At 42.4% G+C, this 23,756-nt stretch overlaps 1 protein-coding gene across 1 annotated transcript in view; it reads right to left on the bottom strand.

Annotated features, from left to right (window-relative positions):
- The window catches only part of ACAP3 (ArfGAP with coiled-coil, ankyrin repeat and PH domains 3), a 325,607-nt gene that overhangs the window by 85,778 nt on the left and 216,073 nt on the right, over positions 1 to 23,756 (bottom strand). The window contains exons 8-9 of the mRNA XM_082273559.1: positions 19,819 to 19,914; positions 18,162 to 18,236 (exon numbers count right to left, since the gene is read on the bottom strand). Of these exons, the coding sequence (XP_082129685.1) occupies positions 18,162 to 18,236; positions 19,819 to 19,914 (171 nt within the window). The remainder of the gene's footprint in view (positions 1 to 18,161; positions 18,237 to 19,818; positions 19,915 to 23,756) is intronic.

Raw genomic sequence — 23,756 nt, 5'->3', positions numbered from 1 at the left:
CGGTTGGAAAATAGGGTTTCCAATCCGTCCAGATTTGACGGATCGGATGTCAGCGGACAGGTCTTCGCTAACATCCGATGCCCCATAGAGACGCATTGGGGCATCCGTTCAGATCTGCCTGAAAAACTGACAGGCGGATCTGAACAGTCTGCAAGTGTGAAAAGGGTCTAAAGGATAAGTTCGCCTTTTGGAATAGTTACATGTTCCACCCATATTTAAGGTCCTGCAGTCAATTCTGCCGATCTCCCCTGCTCTGGGACAGCAGGTCGGGGATCTTCTCCCCAAATTTGCTGTCACTTTTTGAAAAGAACGCGGCTGTTTGGGGCTCCGGTAAGATGGTGGAATCATTCAATCACAGTTTTCTCTGAATGAATGAACTACAACTACCGAAATCCATTGCAGCTGATGGTTTGTAGTTCTCAATGAACTGCGAGGATGAGCGCCTTCATAGTTCACTGTTTCTTCATGCTTTCAAATAATTGCCTGCCCATACAAGATACAGGCAGACAGCTATCTTGAGAGTCTGCAGGAGCCCTGCATTGCAATTGTGATCTGCTGATCGTGAGTGCAATGCTCTGCAGGCCCCTAGAAAAAAATAATAAATGCACATTTTTTGACCTGCAAAAAAAATGTGCATTTATTATTTTTTATGAAAAAATGAACTTATTCTTTAAGGGGGAAGATTGGGGAGGCGCTAAAAACACACCACGACCAAGCGTTTTTAACGTCCCCCCCGCCACTAGTCTAAAGGAGCCCTCAAGGCTGGAGCTTAAAAGTGTTGTAAAGTCAGAAGGTTTTTTTTATCTTACCGCATTCTATGCGTTAAGACAAAAACCCTCCTGTGTGCAGCAGCCCCCCTCAGACCCCTAAAACTTACCTGAAAACCCTTCTGTGTGCAGCAGCCCCCCCCTCAGACCCCTAAAACTTACCTGAAAACCCTTCTGTGTGCAGCAGCCCCCCTCAGACCCCTAAAACTTACCTGAGCCCCATCTCTGTCCATGATTGCCTCAGCCGTCCGGGACTCTCTTTCAGGATTGGCTGAGACACAGCAGCAGCAGCATTGGCTGCCACTGCTGTCAATCAAACTCAGTTAGCCAATCAGGAGAGAGAGGGGGCGGGCTGAACAGCAGCTCCGTGTCTGAATGGATACACGGGGCTGCAGCTTGGCTCAGGAGCCCCCATAGCAAGCTGCTTGCTGTGGGGGCACTCAACAGGAGGGAGGGGCCAGGAGCTCCAGCCAGGGACCTGAGAAGAGGAGGATCTGGGCTGCCCTGTGCAAAACCAACTGCACAGAGGAGGCAAATAAAACTTGTTATTTTAATAGAAAAAAAAACGAGACTTTACAATCACTTTAATAATCAAACATAATGCAGCTTCCATCATTTTGACTCCAGTTTTAGTTGGTAGACTTTGCAGAGTGACCACAGTAAAAAACAAATGCTTGTGATCATGCACGTTTATAGAATTACGTAGTAGTGGCCTACATAGAAAAAAAAAACACACTGCAAATTTACATGCATTTAGATGCGTTCAGAGTATCTAATTTATTTTATTTTTTATTTTTAATGCAGTTAAACTAAATGTACCTAAATGTATTTAGGCGCACAGTGTAAATTTTACAATTAAAAGAATCACGGACACAGACAGAGCCCGCTCTACATAAGTTGAGACCTGTCATCTGGCAGCTCTGCAGGGGGACTAGCAGACAGATCCCCTGCTGAGCAAAACCGGATCTGGCCCGTGTGAAAGGGGCCTTATGGCCTCCTCTATGGCATCATTATTCCTAGAAGTGGGTGAATTGGTTTCTTAAAAAAGGAAGACCAATGCCTGGTTCACACCCATGCATTTTTTGGTGCTTTTTGCAGAAACGCACTACAATCCATTTAACATGGTTTCCTATGGGACATGTTCACATCTATGCTCTTTTCAGCTGCTGCATTTTTTAAAAGGGTGAGGTACTTTTTTTGCTTTTTTGGTTCCATAGACTTCAATGGAGAAGCTGAAGAAAAACATGTAGTGAGTTTTTGCTACGATTTACACTTTTTAATCTGCCCAACAACAAGTTGGCCAAAAAAAAAGCATAAAAAAGCAAATCGTGGCAAAGTCGCGGTTAAAAACACATGTGCAAAAACGCAAAACACACAGCAAAATGCACTATCTATGCGTAAACTGCATGAATGTGAACTGAGCCTAAGGGCTCATGTACACTACAGCTTCTAAACTTGAGTTTAGGAGCTCTTGGCATTTTTTTACCAAAGTTTCTAAACTCAACTCCATAAAAGCCTATATGTCCATGTACACATAGGTTTTTACAAGAGATTAGAAGCTGCTGCGGTTAGGGGAGGTTCAACCTGGAAGAATCCCGTTCAGGATAGGAACGCTTTGACCAATGGCTACAAAATTTGCAGTAAAATCGTGGTGCAAATTTTGCCCTTTTTTTGTTTTTTTCAGCGACCGGATGTCAACCTAGTCTGTGTTTACATGAGCCCTAACGGTGGCCATAGATTAAGCACTTCTGAGTAATTTTTTACTTTAACGATAGGCACTGTTGGTAAGAGGTTGATCCATTCGGGTCTTTTTGTGATCTCAGGTTAAATAGAAGAGGTTGAAATTCTATTCTAAGATGTCTACAAGATAGGCCAACATTTGATCAGCCATAAGCAGGTACAGCAAATCTTTGTGATGTAATGAAGGCTGTGCACTGCTGGAATCCACCAGTTTCTCTTCACAATGGCCAATGAAGCACATATTCCTTATTTTTGGTAAAAGAATCAATCCTTTATCACATATTATTTCCAGCCATTATTTACAAGCATTTCTGAGGCTCCTGCGATTCCCGATTACTGCATGCAATATAGAATATATACTAGCAGCACCCCTGGGGAAAATGGCCAACATACATACAAACACCTCAGCACACTTCAGAGACGGTCCCTACGAGAAGCAAACAATTAACACAAAATACTAAAATGAAAAACAGATTTGCTGGAATTTTGAATCACTTACCAGCAAGTATTCCAGCCGGCCAAATATCTTCATTTTCCCTGCTTTCAAGAGCTGCGTTCCTGGCGGTCAGACTGATGTATAGACAGCAATCATGTCTCTGTGGTTAGATGTCCAGAATACTAAACAGGCATCCTTCTAATGTTTGCTGTCCTTTTTGATGATGAAATGTAGCATGATCTACATCCTGCCTTGAGATCAACTAATATCCACAAAGGAGGTAGCCTTAGAACCCTGTTATCCTAGCTCCAGCTCAGACAAGAGACCAGGACATTAGCATACAGCTGTCACATATAGAGCCAAATGAGAAGGACAGGACACAGATAAAAGCTGTGGCCAGCACATGTTTATTGACTTACTCCCCAGGCCATAGAGGTGATGCTGCTAATGTTTTCTCATCCTAAGAGTCCATTGAAAGAGACCACACCTCCCCTACCCCCTGTTCAAATCACAAAGGAGCTCCATCCTTTCTCCGTGAAAGGCAGTAATGCTGATAGGCTAAGGAAGCACACGCCAATGTGTTAATAAAACAGACCCATCTGTCTCTGCAGCCTTTTTGCCACCAGCCTGGTTTAACCTTTTCAACACTACGATGACCATTTCATCAAGTGGAAAGAGATGCCGAATCAGAATGGCTATACTGTCTCTCGGAACGTCCATCTAACAGCCATTCTCTGCGTCCAAGGGGAGGAGGATCAGGAGATATATGTAAGAATGGCGATGCTCCAAGACTGAGAATCTGTCTCGTCCAAACTGTCCTTTTTAAAGGGCACGGCTTTTTTTAACTAGGTTTTTTTTTTTTTACTTAAGACATTAAAGACAGGAGGCTCATTGTTATACACATCCCATTCATTCCTCGCTTTCTGATGAAGTTCGCTATAGACATAAGATCTCAGGGGAGAAAAGAAAAAAAAAAATCAACAGTCTGAAATGATTTTCCTGAATCTAGGTTTCCACCAGCTAAACCCACGGTCAAGGGTGTCTACAGTATTTAGTTTATTAACATGCGAGTCCAGGCACTTTACTGTGCACATCTATTTACGTACAGCACACTAAAGACAGTGCCATCTAAAGAGCATTATAGGCCCCCGGGCAATGCAGTGCGCTGGGGCCCTGCCTACACAATCACCCACAAGAATAAAAATGCTAATTATCGATAAGAATACATTACAGCAGTGCCAGGCTAATGACAGCTTCCAACTAGGGTGGCTGGGTCCGGTAAACACACACACGGACGGGAGTCAGACTAGACCTGTGTGTGCCTGTTCCTGTGGAGGCGGACAGACATACCTGCAGTTGTGGGCTCCCCCTCCATGGCCCAAGTGGCCTGACAGCAGCGCAGGGCCAACAGGCCCTTGCCACCTGCTAAGTTCGGCGGTGGGATGCACATGGGAATCGGGACTAATGCTTGGCTGGGGCTGGGCAGTTGGGGCCCCTCGGGCAAGTGGGGCCCCCGGACAGCTGCCCAGCATGCCCATTCGGTTAGATGGCCCTGACTAAAGGCACTTATAAACATGACATGATTGCTGGGATTTCAGATAGATCTGGTGCCAATCCCTCTTGAGTATAACAGTAGTGGAAGCGCCAGCAGCGGACCATTTCTGGAGGAAATAGCGACTGGCTGGATGCGTTTTTCTTTTTTTGGAAAACTGCTATTGTTTTCCCAGGGACAGTGTGGATGTGTTTAAAGTGGTTGTAAACCTCAGACCTGAAGTATGAAAAAAGTATATCTTTCTATAGTGTGTCCTTGTCTAAATTAAAACGCTAAGTGACATTTCTGTCTGCTGCCCCATTCCTCTGCTATCAGCATGAGTCCCTTCTGACAAGTTTTCCTGACACCAAGAGAAAAAAAGGGGACAGAGGAGGGACCTGGAGGGATATTGACAGTCTCAGCTCTGTTCCTGTGAACTGTGTGAAGGGGGTGTGTCTCTTTCCTCCAATAAGCTCTCAGAGCTCTCCTCACTGAGCTCTGCAGAGTATAACTTCAGCTCACCGTCCCTTTTTTTTTTTTTAATTCTCAGACAATATTTTCAGCACATTGAATGGATGTACAGAAGAGAAGACTGTAGATAAACAGTTACAACTTACACTATATTACCAAAAGTATTAGGACGCCTGCCTTTACACACACATGAACTTTAATGGCATTCCAGTCTTATTCCACAGGGTTCAATATTTAGTTGGCCCAATCTTTGCAGCAAGGTTTAGGAGAGTGTCTTTGGGAATGTTTGACCATTCTTCCAGAAGCGTATTTGTGATGTCAGGCACTGTTGTTGGACTAGAAGGCCTGGCTCACAGTCTCTGCTCTAATTCATCCCAAAGATGTTATATTGGGTTGAGTTAAGGACTCTGTGCAGGCCAGTCAAGTTCCTCAACCCCAAACTTGCTCATCCATGTCTTTATGGACCTTGCTTTGTGCACTGGTGCAGAGTCCTGAGCTCAAGCCGAAAAAACACCTTTAGGATGAATTAGAGCGGAGACTGCCCGCCAGGCCTTCTCTCCAACATCAGTGCCTAACCTCACAAATGTGCTTTTGGAAGAATGGTCAAATGTTCCCATAGACACACTCCTAAACTTTGTGGACAGCCTTCACAGAAGAAAGTAGGCCAACTCAATAATGAACCCTACGCACTAAGACTGGGATGACATTAAAGTTCATATGTGTGTAAAGGCAGGTGTCCAGATACTTTTGGTAATATAGAGGAACTAAAATCTATGTTTAGAACCCCCCATGTTTTCAAATATGGTATTATTATTATTTCAGGTACTTATATAGCGCTGTCAATTTACGCAGCGCTTTTAATATACATTGCACATTCACATCAGTCCCTGCCCTCAAGGAGCTTACAATCTAAGGTCCCTAACTGGTATACTTTGTTTTATGAACCAAATCTAATCCAGTAATAATCATCAACAAGAAAATGTATTAGGAACTAAAAAAATAAAATATTAAAGATATTATTGGAAATATTAATAGAAATCATGTAAAATATGTGCATACTAAGACAATTTTTAATATTTTACTGTTAGGTATGGAAATAATCATTTAATCTGCAAATTACAGCAGAACGTGGCGTCCATTTGTCTCCACAAACTGCAGAACAAAATAATTGGAGGGGGGAGAAACAGGATTTATGATTTGCCTTGCGGCCATAATGAGCTTTTTTTTCACTGATGACAGGTCCTTAATCACCTCTGACCTCTTATTGACTAATGTCTGTTCCTGGCTGTCTTGGGCATAATAAGAAAAAGACAATAGAGGCATCCCTGCTTACCAAATGTCACAGCTCATTCCAGGGCTGGACTCAAACAGGCACTTGTGGATGAAATCGAGCAAGACAGGACTTTTACAGGGACATGCAAAGAAAATAATTGTTATGTACTGAGAACTATTTAAAAAACAAAGCATAAATGAGCTTATTAATAAGCAAGTCCAAGTAACAAAACCAATCCTCATGGTTTCTTTCTATCAAAACACACATTACAACAGTGCTAAAGCCAGAAATCATACATGCTGTACTTGTTCATCGTGGCCTCCATTCAAGGTAAGGTTCGTCAGTCAGCTTGTCAGGCTAAAAGTATACTTATTATATAGTATACAAGTGAAATAAGCTGCGCTAAATTAAGAACAGTTTAAAAAAATATAAATATATATATATATATATATAGCTGCTGACACATCTATGTTGGAATGGTAACATATAAGTGCCGGTTCACACTTATGCGCTTGTACTGCGAATGCGATGCGTTCTAAATAGTCTCCAATCGCATGCATTTACAAAATACATTGAATTCGTGACGGTCGTTCACATCTATGCGTTGCGATCCAGATGCGAATGTGATGCGATGATAAAAAGGGTCTTGTGCGAGTTTACAGCGTTGCGTTGCAAATTTAGTCTCCATAGACATCAATGTAAATCGGTCTGGACTCGCATTATCAGTTCAGATATGTGCGAATTCTTATGTGCGAATTCTTATTTTTTGTTTGATTTTCCCCTCAGCTCCACCCCTCCTGAGCTTAATTAACATAATCAACGCAATAAAATTTTCATTACAATCGCGCTGGTACTATTTAAAAACACAAGGTAAACTCGCACTGCAAATTCGCATTGCAAGCGCAAGCGCATAATAAAACATAAAAATATCGAACAAAGTGCAGCACTAAAAAATATGAATAACAATGTATCAGTCTAATTAGTATCATAGTAAGTTCACATATGAACGCTGTATACTGATGATTGATAAAGTAAAGGAGAAAGGGGTATCCAAAGAGAAGCAGTCACCAACACCGGCTAACACTGCCTCTTACTCCTTACTGTGGACCCCCACCAAGAAAGGTCAATCGAGCACAGTCAGAGCAATCCTGGGATGGTATCACTGGGTTAAGGTCTTCAACTTCTCCTTAGTGGAAGGTTACTCGACTGCCCTCAGTGTCTTTACCAATATGATAACAAAGCTGTTAAAGCATCAAGCAAGGAAACCAATTGTTTCCAACCAAAAAGATGGTCGCCGCATCCCGGTACGCAATGATGTCACGTCATACTAATTGGATCGATACATTGTTATTCATATTTTTCAGCGCTACACTTTGTTTGATACTTATCATGAGGTCCTCAGTGTCCTCCATCCTTCTCTGCCAATCCCTTCACTGGCTTCCACTCACCCAACGAATAAAATTCAAAGTACTAACAATAGTTTACGATGTCATCCACAAATCTGCCCCCAGCTACATCACTAACCTGATCTCAAAATATCAATCAAGCCGCTCTCTTTGGTCCTCCCAATACCTCCTGCTCTCTAGCTCCCTTGTCACCTCTTCCCATGCTCGCCTCCAGGATTTCTCCAGAGCTTCTCCCATTCTTTTGAACTTTCTACCCCAATCTGTCAGACTGTCCCCTAATCTATCCATCTTTAGATGAGCCCTGAAAACCCTTCTCTTTAAATAATCTGGCTACTAACTAATACACTGTTTCACTTTCCCCATCAGCTCATCCCCCACAGCTATTACCTTTTGTATCAATTGACCCTCCCCTTTTAGATTGTAAGCTCCAACGAGCAGGGCCCTCCGATTCCTTTTGTACCAAATTGTATTGTAACTGTAATGTCTGCCTTCATTTTGTAAAGCGATGTGCAAACTGTTGGTGTATATAAGTCCTGAATAATAATAATAATAATAATAATAATAATGTAGGCCTCTTTGCAACCAGGTTTTATAAGGTACTTCTAGTTGGCACTGCTGCCTCTTATCACATGATTCCCATGGGGTCAACTTATCTCCAACAGACAGCAACAAGCCAACGAAGGAATTCGTTGAATATACTTGGCATCCATATATGAATAGTTTGGAAACGACATTTCCAGAACATAAATTACCATTAACAAGGAAACTTTAAGCAGCAGGGTGGCAAAGCCCACTCTAGCTAGCTTTGATGAAAAAAATTAAATACCTGGATATACTTTTGTGTCTGCTCTTAGGTAGGACAATCACTTTTGTTGGTTTAAAATAAAAAGCATCTACATCTTAAATAAGGAACTATGGGAGCAGCAAAATGGGACAAAATCCCAACATGACGGAAATTAAACAATGCTTCTATAAAATATTTACCAGTAAGCATGCACAAAATGAAGTTATATAATCATGGCAACACTCTCAATTGAGCACATTTTTCATTAGAAATTAGATCCATGTAGCTGCGCAATTTAACATCAAACGCGTAGAAGGACCCACTAATGGATTACATTACACTGCCTGCAAAGTCTTTACATGGTATGATGGGTAGCTGCTACCACAGATAGGCTTTTAGAGATGTTACATTCTCAAAATGTATGGAAAAGAGCTTTGATTCATATAACAGCTCAAACTGACAGAATGTTACATGCGTCCACACAAATTGTTTGGGGTTGGTATGGTAGTACTCTGTACAACTTACTTTTACCTCCCTTAAAAACATCGAGCAGAACTGGACATTAGAGAATATTGACTGTGAAGAGGACTGGTATTGGAGGTTGGAATGCAGCTGCTTGACACTATTAAGAATGCCTGGTATTTAAATAATGACCCCCTATGGTTGTGACAGCGTGAAGTTCATCAGATAACAGAGTTGCTTGTATTTTGACATATGTTACAAGTAATGGTATTACCAGCATACTTATAAGCCCAGATGATAAGTGGTATTGCATGGTCTTATGATGCCCACAATCAAGTGGGTTATCAGCAGAGAAACGTCATTTTAAACCTTCTTTATTAGTTGTACCGTTGTCTATAGACTATCATCAACTTTCAGGACCCTCTGATGATTACGTGGGTATTAAACAGCAAGGTTGAAGCATGTAATCACCCATGGGCACCTTCAACACATACTTACAGTTCTTCTAGGATTGCCTTCATTACCCCAATATGATATGGGTGGTTAACACCTTTCTAGACCACCCAATGCTGTCACATTTTATCATTAGAATGGGCTGCTAATTTGCTGTTTGTGGAGAAGACGTCTTGTGTGACCTGATCTACACCTGTAGGAATAGCTAAAAGTTGCTCCTTGTGGTAAATAAACATACAGTAGATGCTGCCACTGCTAACCTTTTCATTGGAAAGATTCTAACTAATTGGCATTGTCATACTGATCCTGGTTTTTCAATATTTGGAGTCACTAACATGGAACGAGCATGCAGTTAAAGAGCTACTGTCACACTGGTCATTTAGAGCAAAGTGAAAGCTTATCCCCTTGATCCATTTATACTCAACAAATCACACCCTCTCCCAGTTTCAATTGAGCTCTTTCTCCTTTGCTCAAAAAAAAGTTACTGGGCATATGGGAGCGGAGCAGCCAAAGATCCACCTTGGTAAGCTCTGAGACCATAAGACACTGGAGCGTACCCAGGTGGAATCCTATAATGGTCAAAGAAGCATGGATCTGTGAAATTTTTCATGGTACAAAACATAAAGTGGCACATTATTGTGAAGTGGAAGAGGGAGAGAGTGGTAGAAGCTTGCGCTGCAAATGTTTCAGATACACTGGAGTTTAGGAACAGTAATCCAAAATATGAACCTCTCAACCTCTGTGGGGCGACAATCATAACAGTGTGCATACAATGGTCCTCATCAAAGCTAACCTGTCTGCTGGGTGTGGAATCAGTCCGTGCTGCTGCTGACAGTAGCTGCACGATCCTCCATGTGGCTGATTCATGAACCATTTTGGAAGCCACAGCTCCAAAGTCCTCCAGCGCTTCCCCAGCCAGGAACAGGTGGGACGTGTATAGAGCCTGACTACTGGCGGTAGACACACGTCTGCATGACGTCAACATGTTTTACTGGAAACCCAACTTCGTCACAAAGTCCTGACAAAGTTGGGATTCCGGTGAAACGCGTTAACACCATGCAGACATGCATCTGACATCAGTCTGGTCTTGTGCTGGGAGGATCAGAGGATTAGGTAAGTTATATCTCCACTCTCCGATCCCCTAGACAAAAACGAGCATTAAACCCATGTAGTGCGTGCACAGACCCACTGCATGAGAACAAAAAAAAAATTGTCTACAGTTCTGCTTTAATTAAAAACGAAGTTCACCTTTGAAACATGTTACACTCATATTTAGGATGCAACACGAAACATGTTCCATAACACTTTCGTAAACCCTGAGCTCCCAACAGCAGGTGAGTTCTTCTCCCCCCTGTCACATTCAAAATCAGAGCAGCTGTGCAGGGCTCCACCCACACAGCCTCAGCATTCATTCCCAGAGGCCTGTGAACAAAGGAACTACAAGTTCCATCTTCCACTGCAGAAGACGGATTTGTAGTTCTCAATGAACTGCAAGGGCGCTGATAAGCAGGTACCAGACATTGCACCGGCAATCAGCAATGCTTTGCAGGCTCCTGTAGGAAAAAATAATAAATGCATTTTTTTTCTGCAAAATTATGTGCGTTTATTGTTTTTTCTGAAATGTGAACTTATCATTTAATTAATATAGAGCAGGGGTAATTTTTGGTAGCATATTAACAATAACTGCATATGCTGAGATCTACATTCTAAATTCCAACACATACTACTACGGGACTGAAATGTCAACATGGGCATTTTAGGATATTCTCTTCAAAATTAAAGGAAGATAAAAATCTCAACTCTGAACAAGTGCAGAAAATGTTTTAAAAAATGACACGGTTTGGATTTAGCATCCTGTAAGCACCATTTCCTGACTCTCAATCGAGACTTTGGGTTATACTTTCATATTATTACCATTTGTGAATGATAATAACGAGGACAAAATGCACTAAAACTAAAAGTGAAATAAAAGACAATAACAAGCCTTTACAAGACTGGAACTGGATTAGTGTCATATTTTTCTTGATTTTCTATTGAACAAACCAAAATGTCGTTATTGTGTGTAAACTGTAACCGCCTACCGAATCAACACCAGATTGTAGAAAGGATTTTAAAGATAACCTTACAAGTCTTGATGACAGCTTAATTCAAGCATCTCCTACCATTTTTTATTGTGCATTTACATTTTAAAATGTGCTGGAATATTTTGTGCGATTGGGGCAATTGTGAATAACACTACATGTCAGCTAAATTGTACAGGAAACTGCTTTGTAGACTAATGTCTCTCCACCATCGAAATACCTACGTGAGATATCTATCCATCCTTGAAAGTATGTATGACCTCTCTATATTGTACATACTTGTTTTCACAGAAATTTTCCAACTGTGCATAACAACAAGCAACCGAAAGTAAATATTACCACTCCTGGAAGCCCTTTCCTAGCTTTAAGCAGGGCTGTTCATCTTTGGTGGACTGCAGGGATGAATTGGGCCCTTTATGGGCACTGCAGGTTTTTCCTTGGCAGGTCAGTCACTAGAATAAATGAACCAGTAAACTTGCTTTGACTCTAATCCTAGACAGACCTCCATGAGTATTGCCTGGTGACCTTCGACCCCTTATCCAAGCTCTCTTAAATACATAGGTGTCCACAGGCATTACACATCTGTCTACTATTCATTACCCTGCAAATCTTTCAGAGGATCGTGTTCACAGCCTGAACACTTGTAAAACTGATGCTCAATGAACCACTATGATAAACAAAAGACAGATGGGCCATGAACTCTGCATATTGTTCAATTAGGCCATCCAGATTCTGATCAGCACAGAGTAAGATATTTAACATTTTTCATTCTATTTTGCTCGTACCCACACGTTAAAAAAGTCTTTGTCTTTTTCAGCAAGTAGTCGTCAAACCAACAGTGACCTTGCACTTCAGGCAACTTCTTATTCAGTGTGGTTCCCCTCTTTCCCTTCCTTAAATGCTGAATAAAAATGCAAAAAAGAACCTATGTGGGGAAAAATATTTAGGTGATATCCCCGCCTTTCCCTGACTTTTGTAGAGTAGGAGGTGACATCATCCTTCTACTAGCAAGTACCCAGGGAATGGTGAACCCTTCAAATCTGCAGTGCATCTTATCATGAGATTTGGGCTACTCAATGTTCTCCAAGATCTGGCCAGAAGGATGATGGCATTATCCTTGCTTGGCCACTGTAGAGTATGTTATCTACCATTTCAGAGGGAGGGGGCACCTTAAAAAAGTAGACGTCTTAGTTACTGAGCTGCAATGCCCACTTTAAGGTTAAGTTCACCTTCTTTTTCTAAATTCCAGCTCCCCTATGTACCAATATACTTCTTTGTCAGAAAAGAAAACCTTCTAATGTAAGCTCCTCGAGGGCAGGGACTGATGTGAATGTACTATATAAATATATAAAAGTACCAATAATAAATAAAAAAAAGAAACTGCTTTGTGTTTTAGAACAGGCTTTACTTCATCCTCCAGCCCCCTGTACCAAGCAGAGCTGTAGTATTGAAAACAGGAGACGTGTTTTCCTGGAAGTCTGTAAAGTTCACCATACATTCAACAAACTGATTGCATAATCTCCTTTAGATCTGCCATCTATGTAATGCAAGGGCCTGTCTGATTGGATACAGAGTGATTGGATAGATAGACGTGTCCTCCTATTATAAAGTTTTAGTAAATCTAAAGGAGAATGTACAGAGATTACACAATCAGATTGTATATTGCATGCCCACCTTTATACACCTAAAATAAGCTAGTAGCACTTTTGGTGCCATTAATTGTTAACAGCACCCCAAACACAGACACAAACACACATATTGCTGTGTGAAAAAATGAGTGCCAAATGCAACAAAAAGCACGGTAAAGAATGTGCAAACCGCAACATACCAAAATGTCCCATGAGCTACTTTGCCACGTGTAGTGTGGGCCACTGAAATCAATGGGCTGCTCTATGTGTGCCATGGGAAAAACGAGCCAAAAAACGAGCCGTCCCACTAGGCTAGATGCGATTGGGACTACAGAAACCCACACAAAATGAGATCTATGGGAGGGTAAAAGGCTACGGCATCTAAACCCCAAAATATATAGGGGAGGTGCATCCAAAATACAAATCAGTAAGACAAACCACAAAGGATAAAGCATCTACTAAGGCTACCATTAGTCTTAATCATTGGGACATATAATCATAAAATGCCAGTGACAAAACAGTGAATGTGAAATTAGTGTGTTTACACAAGAACAATGTGGCTCCATCTACATATGCAGCTTTCCGAAACGTACGGCAAACTGCACAAAAAATGTGCGTTTTGCTGTGCATTTTGTAAACTCGCATTGCACTTACATTGCCATAAAATGTTAATGGCACTCCAAGCGCGAGTAGCAGGAGTGTGCCTGCTGAGTGACAAAGGCGCTGCAAGCACACCAAAGCGTGGTAAAAGCTGCGCCACACTAAGCTCTAGAAAAAGTCCCGGAGCCTCTTTGGGGCATTTGTCATGCGTATGCTTTATGTATGACGAGTGGAAACTCTATAGAATATCTATCAAAGCATAAGGGAACGCAAGTTCCCACTATTCAGGTATTCAACAGGGCGTGACACCCGAGTGTCTCTGTCCACTCCCTCCTATGTACTTGAATAAAGATGGCCATACACTATGCAATCTGATTGTAAAATCTCTGTATAATTTCCTCTAGATTTATCAAAACTATGAAAAAGGAGGACCCACCTAAACAATCCATTCAATTTGTAAAAAAAAATCAGACAGGCACTTGCACTACATACCTAATGGTAGATCTAAAGGAGATTGTACAATCAGATAATACAGAAAGCTGGTGGAAATAGTAATGAGGGAGGCGTGGTCCAGAGAGGTAATAAACACACCTATGCTGTGATGCACCAAGGCACTGAATGATGGGAGATGATCTACAAGAAGTGATGGAAGCAAAAAGCATTTTTTTTTTTTAAATTCAAATTGAAAGCTGAAAATTAAAAGCTTCCATGAAAGGGGTAAGTGAGAGATAAACACATTGAGATGGCTTGAGCAAAAAAAACATTAGAAAATGCTTCTATTTATTATGAAAAGTGAAATTCTGCCTGAAAAGGTGATCTAAGCCGTTATTGTTCACTGGAAAGTCCAAGCCAACCCTGTTGTTCTAAATTGCAAACTCTCACAGGCAGAGCCCTTCTAGCCCTCTTGTCTTGAATCATATTATACCGGTCTATTTATTTTGCCAAGCACGGCGTTAATTGTTGGTGCTTTACATTATAAATCTTTTCTAATAATAATAGTGTTACTGATTACTTACAGCTCGAATTAGAAGCCACCTCTGCTCAAGTTGTTGCAGAAAAACCTCCCCACTGATGCCACAGAGAGACATAAGAGGCCAGAGGATGATGCAATCCACTGATGCTCATTCAAAATCAATGATTACATAAAATAATCAGATTCTTCACAGAGAATAGGAGATGAAAACTGACAGGTTCCTCATGGGTATGTTCTTCCCTTTTATTACAGTTTTTGTTTTCCACATTTTTTTGTGAGCAGGAATATTTTTGGGTGGTGTAGGTTTTTAATAGAAAATAAAACACTCACCTGTAAGAGGGTCTGGACATCGTAGATTGATCAGCAAGGTTGTGGAATGAAAGAATAATAAAAAAAAAAAAATTAATGCGTTAAAAATTAAATGTATGCAATACAAGCAGATTTTTAAAGCCAAACTTTAACAATTTTTTTTTTAATCAGCACAAGGGACCGTGCCTACATTTACTGAGAAGAGTGATTTGTGCTGGTGGCGGATGTGTTTGTTTAAATCTTAAGTTCTCTGGAAACCCCCCCCCCCCACCCCACCCTAATCCCTGTAGCAGTAAACTTCCAGTGGTGCGGGGGTTAACACAACGTCTGGACCTGCTTTTTTGGCCCCCTCTCCTCCATTTACAGAAGTTGTAATTTCGTTTCCCTCAATGAAAAATGTTGTATAAATGGAGGAGGCAGACATTTCGGTCATCTATCCATCCACCATTATTAGATTGCTTCTCATTGCTGAACGCTATAGAACTGTTTCTATGAATGGAGGAGGTGGGTAGAGAGGGTGGTCATAGTCGGCACTCTTGATGAGTGCTTAGGAGAGGTCCAGCATTAACCCCCACAGCACCAGAAGATTACAGCTACAGGTGTATGGGGGGGGGGGGGGGGCAGAGGACTGAAGATTTCAACTAAGAGGGCAGCCACCAGTACAAGCATGCAAGTGCTGTTCCTTGTGGGGCGGGGGGGCAGCTGCCGATCTATGTCAACACATGCCGATCTATTAAGGCTCCAATAAATAGCATACACTATGCAATGCAATTGTTCAAAAGTCTTACATATTCTGTGGATCGGACTACATTAACAGGCATGCATCTGAAAATTCATAATGGAACTCCTGCCAAAGCCTCTTTTAGCTTTGAACGGAGATAGGAAGGAAGGGTTTCAGTGTTCTGTATTTCCAACCTTGAAAGTGTCCCCATTTGGGGTAATTTCTTCCTTCCTGTCCACATAAAACCCAGGGAATTGATGTGAGCTATACCTTCTGTTTCCCCTGTTAGGAGTGACTTCTCCATATTTACAAGAGAGCTGCTGGATTTGGCATATCTACTAATGGATTATCTACAAACATTTCAGAGAGGGAAAACAGAAATTAACCTTTCAACAACCATGCCCTAATGGTCATCAGGCAGAAAGTAAGAAAAATTGTTCCCACTGAGGTCACATAGTGCAGTGGTCCTCAACTCCAGTCCTCAGGGCCCACTAACAGGCCAGGTTTTAAGTATTACCTTGGGGAGATGCAGATTAGAGTACTGCAATCACTGAGCAGCAAATTATATCACCTGGGATGTATTTCAGTTATCTTGCAAAGCTGGCCTGTTAGTGGGCCCTGAGGACCAGGGTTGGGGACCACTGACATAGAGCAATAACAACCTGATAGACGATCAAACCTTTTCCAAGTCTATCTTTTGGCTAATATTGAGCACAAAAGGCGAGCCGTCTCCCTACTACATGGGTGATCTTCAGTCTTGGATCAATAATCCAGTAATCACACACCCCTCCCCCTTCGTAAGAATGAACATAAGCTATTGATTAGTTTTTCCTCTTAGACTGTACTATTCCTCACAGATGTCAATACATGTCCATGCCATTAAAGGCAGACAGTACTGCAGAGTATAGCAAGGGTCATTGTTCTACAAGGAAAGATGCTAAGATAAGGAGACATATAATATAGTGAGAATGGGAGTAATACTGAATACAATGAAACTGGGCACAATGAAAAGACCATTTGGTGAACACTGGCTTTTACATGCTGCCATTATCTATAGTGTGAAAATTGGATGAGCTCCTTTCAAGGAGGACACATAATTACACCAAACCGCTAAAAAGCAACAGTAACAAAAACAGAACACTGTCATAATCACCATTTGATGCAAAAATCCACTTTCAGTTCTCAAACCAATTATGTTTAAGGAATACGAATTTGAAGCTGCAGCTGCAATGTATAATAATCAGATATATTAATTTAGGGGCCCATTCACACTAGCCCAGACCCCAAACCGCAACAGTTTACGGTCTTGGCAGCTGTATTTTCCAAATGCACAGCCATGCAGCAGGGGTCCGTGTAATGTGCGTTTTATTTATTTTTTACTTTCTGAGAAGTGTAAAAAGTGACATTTCATTCATGTCGACCCGTTAGCAATGCGTAGAGTGCCGCTCTAAAAATATCTCCTTGGATGATCCACACTAATATGGCTGCCGGGGTCTCTAGTACACATCCAGAAGTGCTCCTATGTGCAAAGAGAAGAGCGTAGCACTCGTGACAGTCTGCACTCAAGGGATAGTAGGCAACGGCCTAAGCATCAGCTCTTCCGCAGCCATGCCCCCTGATGTGTTTCGCTCCACCAGGAATCGGACTGTTGGGAGTGTGGCGTTCTCATATTTGCACTTCATTCATGTCACTGCTCAGCAAAGCGGTGACATTCAGGGCCATCCAGAGAGGTGCAATATTATGCAAAAATGTTGCATATAATCGCACAGCTCTGAAACACTGAGAAATATAAAGTTCTGGCATGAACATAACATGCAGAAAACTACTGTTTTCTGTGTGTCATTGCAGGTACTGCCATGTGGAAAAACAAAGGTATCTCTACATAGTATGAAGAAGCCCTAAAGGGGATGTAGAGTTCGAGTATATACAAATAGACATGCGAGTTCAAGTGTTTCCAATGAAGGGAATTATCAATACTACAGCAAAAAAAAAATGTAGACAATTGTGCGCTTCCAACCTTGTAATCGTTTGGAGAAGGCATGACTGTGCCCCTGTGCACAAAGTTAGTTCACCAAAGACATGGTTTGATGAGTTTGGTGTGGAGGAATTCAAATGTTCTGAAAAGAACCCTGACCACAACCCTACTGAACACCTTTGGGATGAATCCCAGTGAGAACTATAAAGAAGATCTTCTTGTCCGAAAACAGTGGCTGACCTCAGAAATGTTCATTTGGTCAAATGAGCACAGCATTTCCCAGACACCCTTGAAAATCAATCAGAACTCCTTCCTAGAAGAGTAGAGGCTGCTACAGCCACAGATGGTGGCCAAGTACATACTAATGCCCATGGTTTCGTGAATGTGATGTCCAACAAGCTCATATTGGTGTCATGGTCAGGTGTCCACAGACCTTTAGCCATATATTGTACACTGACTTTCAGTAAGCTTCTACAAAGTTTACATAAGATCAAGGTTATGCCAAATTTACTGATTCAGAAGTCTTGCAAGCTGTAGAATACTAAACTCACCCTTTGCTGTATTGTTGCATGCTTGTGTTCCATTTCTCTCTTCTCTACAGCAGAGTCGATGACTAATTGGTCCAGCTTTAAAAGGTAGAAGAAATCATTATTATCTCATATATTTGAGATTCATGAAGAATGTCCATGATAAACCCATCATTAGGAATATGCTGTACAGTACCCATTGAATCGTTTTAAATTATCAGTGTTTCTTAAGCTTATCTAATGTTTTCAAGACCGACATTCTATGTAGGAATCATTGCATGCGAAATTATAAATAGCCAATTCCTAAATTCAGAAGCCCAAGGCAACCACTCAAAATGCATTTGTATTGTTTTTCAGCAATTATAATGGGTTGCTATAGGATACTCTAGCCAAAACTTTTTTATACTAGATAAAGGGGGAATGGTTACAATCCCTGTAAGGTTAATCTTGCTCTCTGTGTTCCTTTTGGAAACATTTGGGAAGGGGAGGGGTGTGATGATGCCTGCATTTCGGTATTTGCATAGGCAGTTTGTGGGGCTCAGAGAAGGGAATGGGAATATAAACAGCTGTATAGACGGCATTATGGTGCCTGCTTCTACGCACAGATCACATTTTAGGCCTCTGATTAGTAGCCTTAGATTAAAGTGGTTGTAAACCCGTACATATGCCCAGTGAAGGGACTATCCTCCTGTGATACACAGAGATAAAACAAATCCTCCTACATAAGTTGTACCTGTCTATCTGCAGTCTTCTCTACATCTGTTCAATGTGCTGAATTTTTAAGTTTGTCTAAGGCTACGTTCACATGTGGGCGTAGCGGATCACGGGCAGAATCACCACGATTCTGTCCGCGATTCGGAATCATTGCAAATCTCGGGACGCCTGGGCGATGCCCGTGATTTGCAATGGCACCCCAAACGCTGTGCGATGTTGCCGCGATTTCCGCCTGCCGAATCGCGGTAACATCGCGCAAACAATCGCTGGACGCATGACGCCCAAAAAGGTACAAGAGCTTCTTTTGTGAGTCATGCATCCCGCGATTCTGTTTACGCGATGCTACTGCGATTCGGCAGGCGGAAATCGCAGCAACATCGCACAGCGTTTGGGGTGCCATTGCAAATCACGGGCATCCCACAGGCGTCCCGCGATTTGCAATGATTTCCGGATCGCGGGCAGAATCGCGGTGATTCTGCCCGTGATCCGCTACGCCCACATGTGAACGTAGCCTTAGGGTTCAGAAAAAAGGGAACGGACAGCTGACATTACACTCTGCAGAGCTCAGTGAGGAGAGCTCTGAGAGCTGATTGGAGGGAAGAGACATCCTCTCCCTTACACAGACAAAAACAGGAACAGAGCTGAGGTTGTCAATCTGCTGGAGCTCCCTCCCCGGTCACAATTTTGCTCTTGGTGTAAGGAAAACTTTTCAGAAGTGATTCCTGCTGATAGCAGAGGAATGGGGCAGCAGACAGAAATGACACTTAATGATTTTAATTAAGACAAGTACACACTATAGAAGGATATGCTTTGTTCATATTTTATGTCTGAGGTTTACAACCACTTTAAATTTAACAAGAGGAAATTAGAAAAAAAAGAATAATCTCATAATACAGAGCACAGAATGCATGATGCTGAAAAAGATCAGCTAGAATATGGCATACTCCACATGCAAAGTCATGCATACCTCTGAAGCCAGCTTCTTCATGTACGGATTCAGTTCATTTAATAAAGTGTAGCCTTGTTGGAAGAAGGTGTACTGGGCATGCATGAATGATAGCATCTGTGGACAGTAAAAAAGAATATAGGTTACAACTTTATGTCTTACCTGCAATACTCACAAACATGCAATGATTCAGTCTGCAGAAAAAGAAAGAAATAGCTCAGCCGCTACACACCTCGCCCGGCCCGAGTGGGTAGCAGGTAAAAGCAGCCTCAGCCCGATTTATCCAGGCCACGTCCCCAACATGTTTCGCCCCGCCCCTGGGGCTTAATCATAGACACATTTTGGAGGCATGGTCTGGATGGTTCGAGCGGAGGCTGCTTTTACCTGCTAACCAATCGGATCAGATGAGTTGTGCCGCTGCGGCCGGGCTATCTATTTCTATTTCTGCAGCAAGCTTTGGGTCTGGACAGACCTCTCCTCAGCCTGCCCCTGCACTAGTCAGCAGCATTAAACTCATTGGACCCTTAAGCATTTATCATGGATCAAATTTTCAGTGTAACAATCATTTCAATAAAAGCCCAAATTAAGTCTTCCACATGTCACACCAGTCATGTTCTTCTACATGTTTTTGCTAGCAAATGCTTCTCATGTCAATTAAAAAAATTGGGTTTTCTGCCTCACACTGCAGTGCTCGGTTCTGGCAGAGTAATGATTACAACCCCCAGACAGACTTGTAAGCAAAGAGGAGGTGCTGTGTCTGACAGGGGCTGTTACATTACCAGGTGCAGTAGCAGAACATTTTTTAACAGGCTGGTTGAACTTGCATACAAATCAATTGATAGATCCATCATTGCCCCACTGTTGGGGTCAGTGGAAGAAATAGTACCCCATTGTTGGTGTCACTGGGACAAACAGTGCCCGATCATTCACATCAGTGGGAGGACTAGTGCCCCACTGCTGGTGCCAGTGGAAGGAAAAATGCCTCATTGATGGTGTCAAGAGAATGGAAGAGTGCCTCATATCAATGGGAGGAACAGTGCCCCAAGGGCAAGCAAAGGGCCTTAGTTTGGTGACCAGAGCTTTAAATTATCAAATCTATGAAAGTTCAATTGTGGATAGTTACTGTCTGAAATTGGTTGTCAGGATAAGAAAATTGGCTGAAGAAGATTAAACATTCTTGGGCAGGTATTTGTCCTGTGTATTTAGTTGTTTGTGTGAAGGACAGGTTTACCAAATTATGCCCCCTACAAAATCAACCTGCAAATGCATAGCTCCCAACTGTCCCTCCGGATTACGAAGGACTGATTTGGAACAAAGTCCCTCTTTCCTATTCATGTTGGTCTGATCTATATAGTTGAATATAAAATACACTTTTTATTTTTCAGAAAGTGTTTCCCAGTGCTAAACCTTTCATCCAATTTCTAAATTGATGCATTTGTAAGTTTCAAAAGCCAGTATAAAGGAATAGTAGTGGTAAAAAAAAAAAGCACTTGTGGGTTCAACTAATCATTTTTTTTGTACAATTCTCCATTAAGGGGGTGTGGCAGGGGTGTGTGTCCTATGCCTACATACTTTTGCTAATAGGTGTCCCTCGTTCCCATCTCAAAAAGTTGAGAGGTATGCAAATGGACCCATTACTGGTTCACTATAGTGCTGCAGTGACTGAATGAAGACAAGGATTGGCAACCTTGTATACAGCCTTAAAAAACACCTTTAGCAGCTCACTTTTAGCCCCCGTTCACATAGAGGCGACCTGTGAGGCGACCTGGTCGCCTCACAGGTCGCCTTCCATAGGGAAGCTGGGGACCCGTTCTAATAGGTGCGACACAAGTCGCTCCGACTAAGAAAAAGGGTCCGGAGCTTCTTTGGGGCGACCAGAAGGCGACCGCCATAGACTTCAATGTTATGAAGTCCGTGGCGGCCGCTCCGAGGTCGCGGCGCGCTGCTCGCACCGCGATCTCGGAGGTCGCCACCCGAAGTCGGATCGCCCCTATGTGAACGGGGGCTCAGTGTACTGATCACACAGATATGTTACAGCTTTACCAACAACAAACACTGCAATTGTTTGCATGGACTGCCATACATTTGGAGTTTCATAAATGGCTGAATTTGGATGTCAAAAGTCTTTCAGTTGAAGTACAAGATTGGTAATGTGCAAAAAGGAAAGTTTTTCAACTTCTAAATCTGTTTCTAAACATGGGCACCCTTAAACCATGGTAGCATGGCCAGTGGTATGCACTACTAGAAAAGGCACGAAAAAATGGATTTTTGTAAAATCTTACCGTAAAATCCTTTTCTCTTAGCTCATTGACAGACGTAGTCCTCGGTGATACACCACCTTCGGGTTATGTTGCCTCCACAGGAGCAGGACTAGACAGGAAATTAAAAAGCTCTGGCCACACCCTAGGGGCAGTCCCAGAGGGTATATCCTCTCTCTCTCTGCCTCAGCAAATCAGTTATGTGAAAAAGCAGTCTTTAGAGATTTTAACCCAACCCAACTCAAAAACAGAGGGGCGGGGACTACGTCTGTCAATGAGCTAAGAGAAAAGGATTTTACGGTAAGATTTTACAAAAATCCATTTTTCTCTAGCGCTCATTGACAGACGTAGTCCTCGGTGATACACCACCTTCGGAACGTCCCAGAGCAGTATCACAACTGAGGGGTGGAAAAATGGAAATCAAATCCCAATCTAGAAGGCCCAACCGGTGCCAACTAGAAGTTTACAATGCTCATCCTAAATGATGAGACTCAACAAAAAAGAGAAAAAAATGTTTTTTTTTTTTTTTCAAACAGAAAAAAACCTTCGAGGTAGACCACCGGTCTCCTCAAATTGCGGCCTGCAAAACCTTGCGGCCAAATGAGGCATCCGCCGATGCCGTCACATCAATTTTATAGAATTTTGTAAAGGTATGTACCGACGACCAGGTGGCCGCCTTACATACCTTGACCACTGACGCCTGATGGCGAAAGGCCCAGGAAGTACTGAGCGCTCGAGTGGAGTGCGCCCTAACAGGGAACGGAGGACTCTGACCCTTAATAGAATAAGCCTGTACCACCGTTTGTCTAATCCATTTGGCAATGGTCGCGGCAGATGCAGGCAAACCCCTTCTGGGGCCATCCGTGATCACAAAAAGTGAATCCGTCTTACGGAATGATTCCGTAGCTTTCAGGTATACCCTGATTGCCCGAACCACATCTAAGGAATGCAACGCATGTTCCCGATGATGCTTGGGCTGAGGACACAAGGAAGGTAGTACAATATCTTCATTCAGATGAAAATCTGAAACCACCTTAGGAAGAAAAGATGGCTTAGGATGAAGTACTACCTTATCCCTATGAATCACTAGGTATGGGGACTGGCATGATAATGCAGCCAGTTCTGACACCCTGCGAGCAGAAGTAATAGCCACCAAGAAGGCCACCTTCTGAGATAAAGTAAGCAAGGGAATCTCCCTGATATTTTCAAAGGGAGGTTTCTGTAGAACCGACAAAACCAAATTAAGATCCCAGGGCGGTAAGGGCGCGCGGACTGGAGGAGCCAGGTGCCGCACCCCCTGGATGAAATTCCGCACCAAGGACTTGGTAGCTAAAGGTTTCTGAAAGAAGATTGCTAATGCTGAAACTTGACCCTTGATGGTGCTCAAGGCTAGCTTCTGCTCAACCCCTTGTTGCAAAAAGGCCAATATTCGAGTCACCGAATAGGTACGTGGAGGAAATCCTAAAGATTCGCACCACGCAATATAAGTCTTCCATGTGTGATAATAGACCTTGCTGGAAGTCGCTTTCCTTGCTTTAATAAGGGTAGGAATGACTGAAGTAGACAAACCTCTGTCCTTCAGTACTTGGGTCTCAATGGCCAGGCCATTAAACCCAGCGACTGTAAAGCATGATGGTAAATTGGTCCTTGAGACCACAGACACTCCTTGAGACGAAGTTCCCACGGAACGTCTGCGACTAG

Source organism: Pelophylax lessonae, assembly GCF_965119305.1.
Source record: "Pelophylax lessonae genome assembly, chromosome: 12".
In the NCBI taxonomy this organism is placed as follows: domain Eukaryota; kingdom Metazoa; phylum Chordata; class Amphibia; order Anura; family Ranidae; genus Pelophylax; species Pelophylax lessonae.
This window is presented reverse-complemented; position numbering and strand designations above follow the sequence as displayed.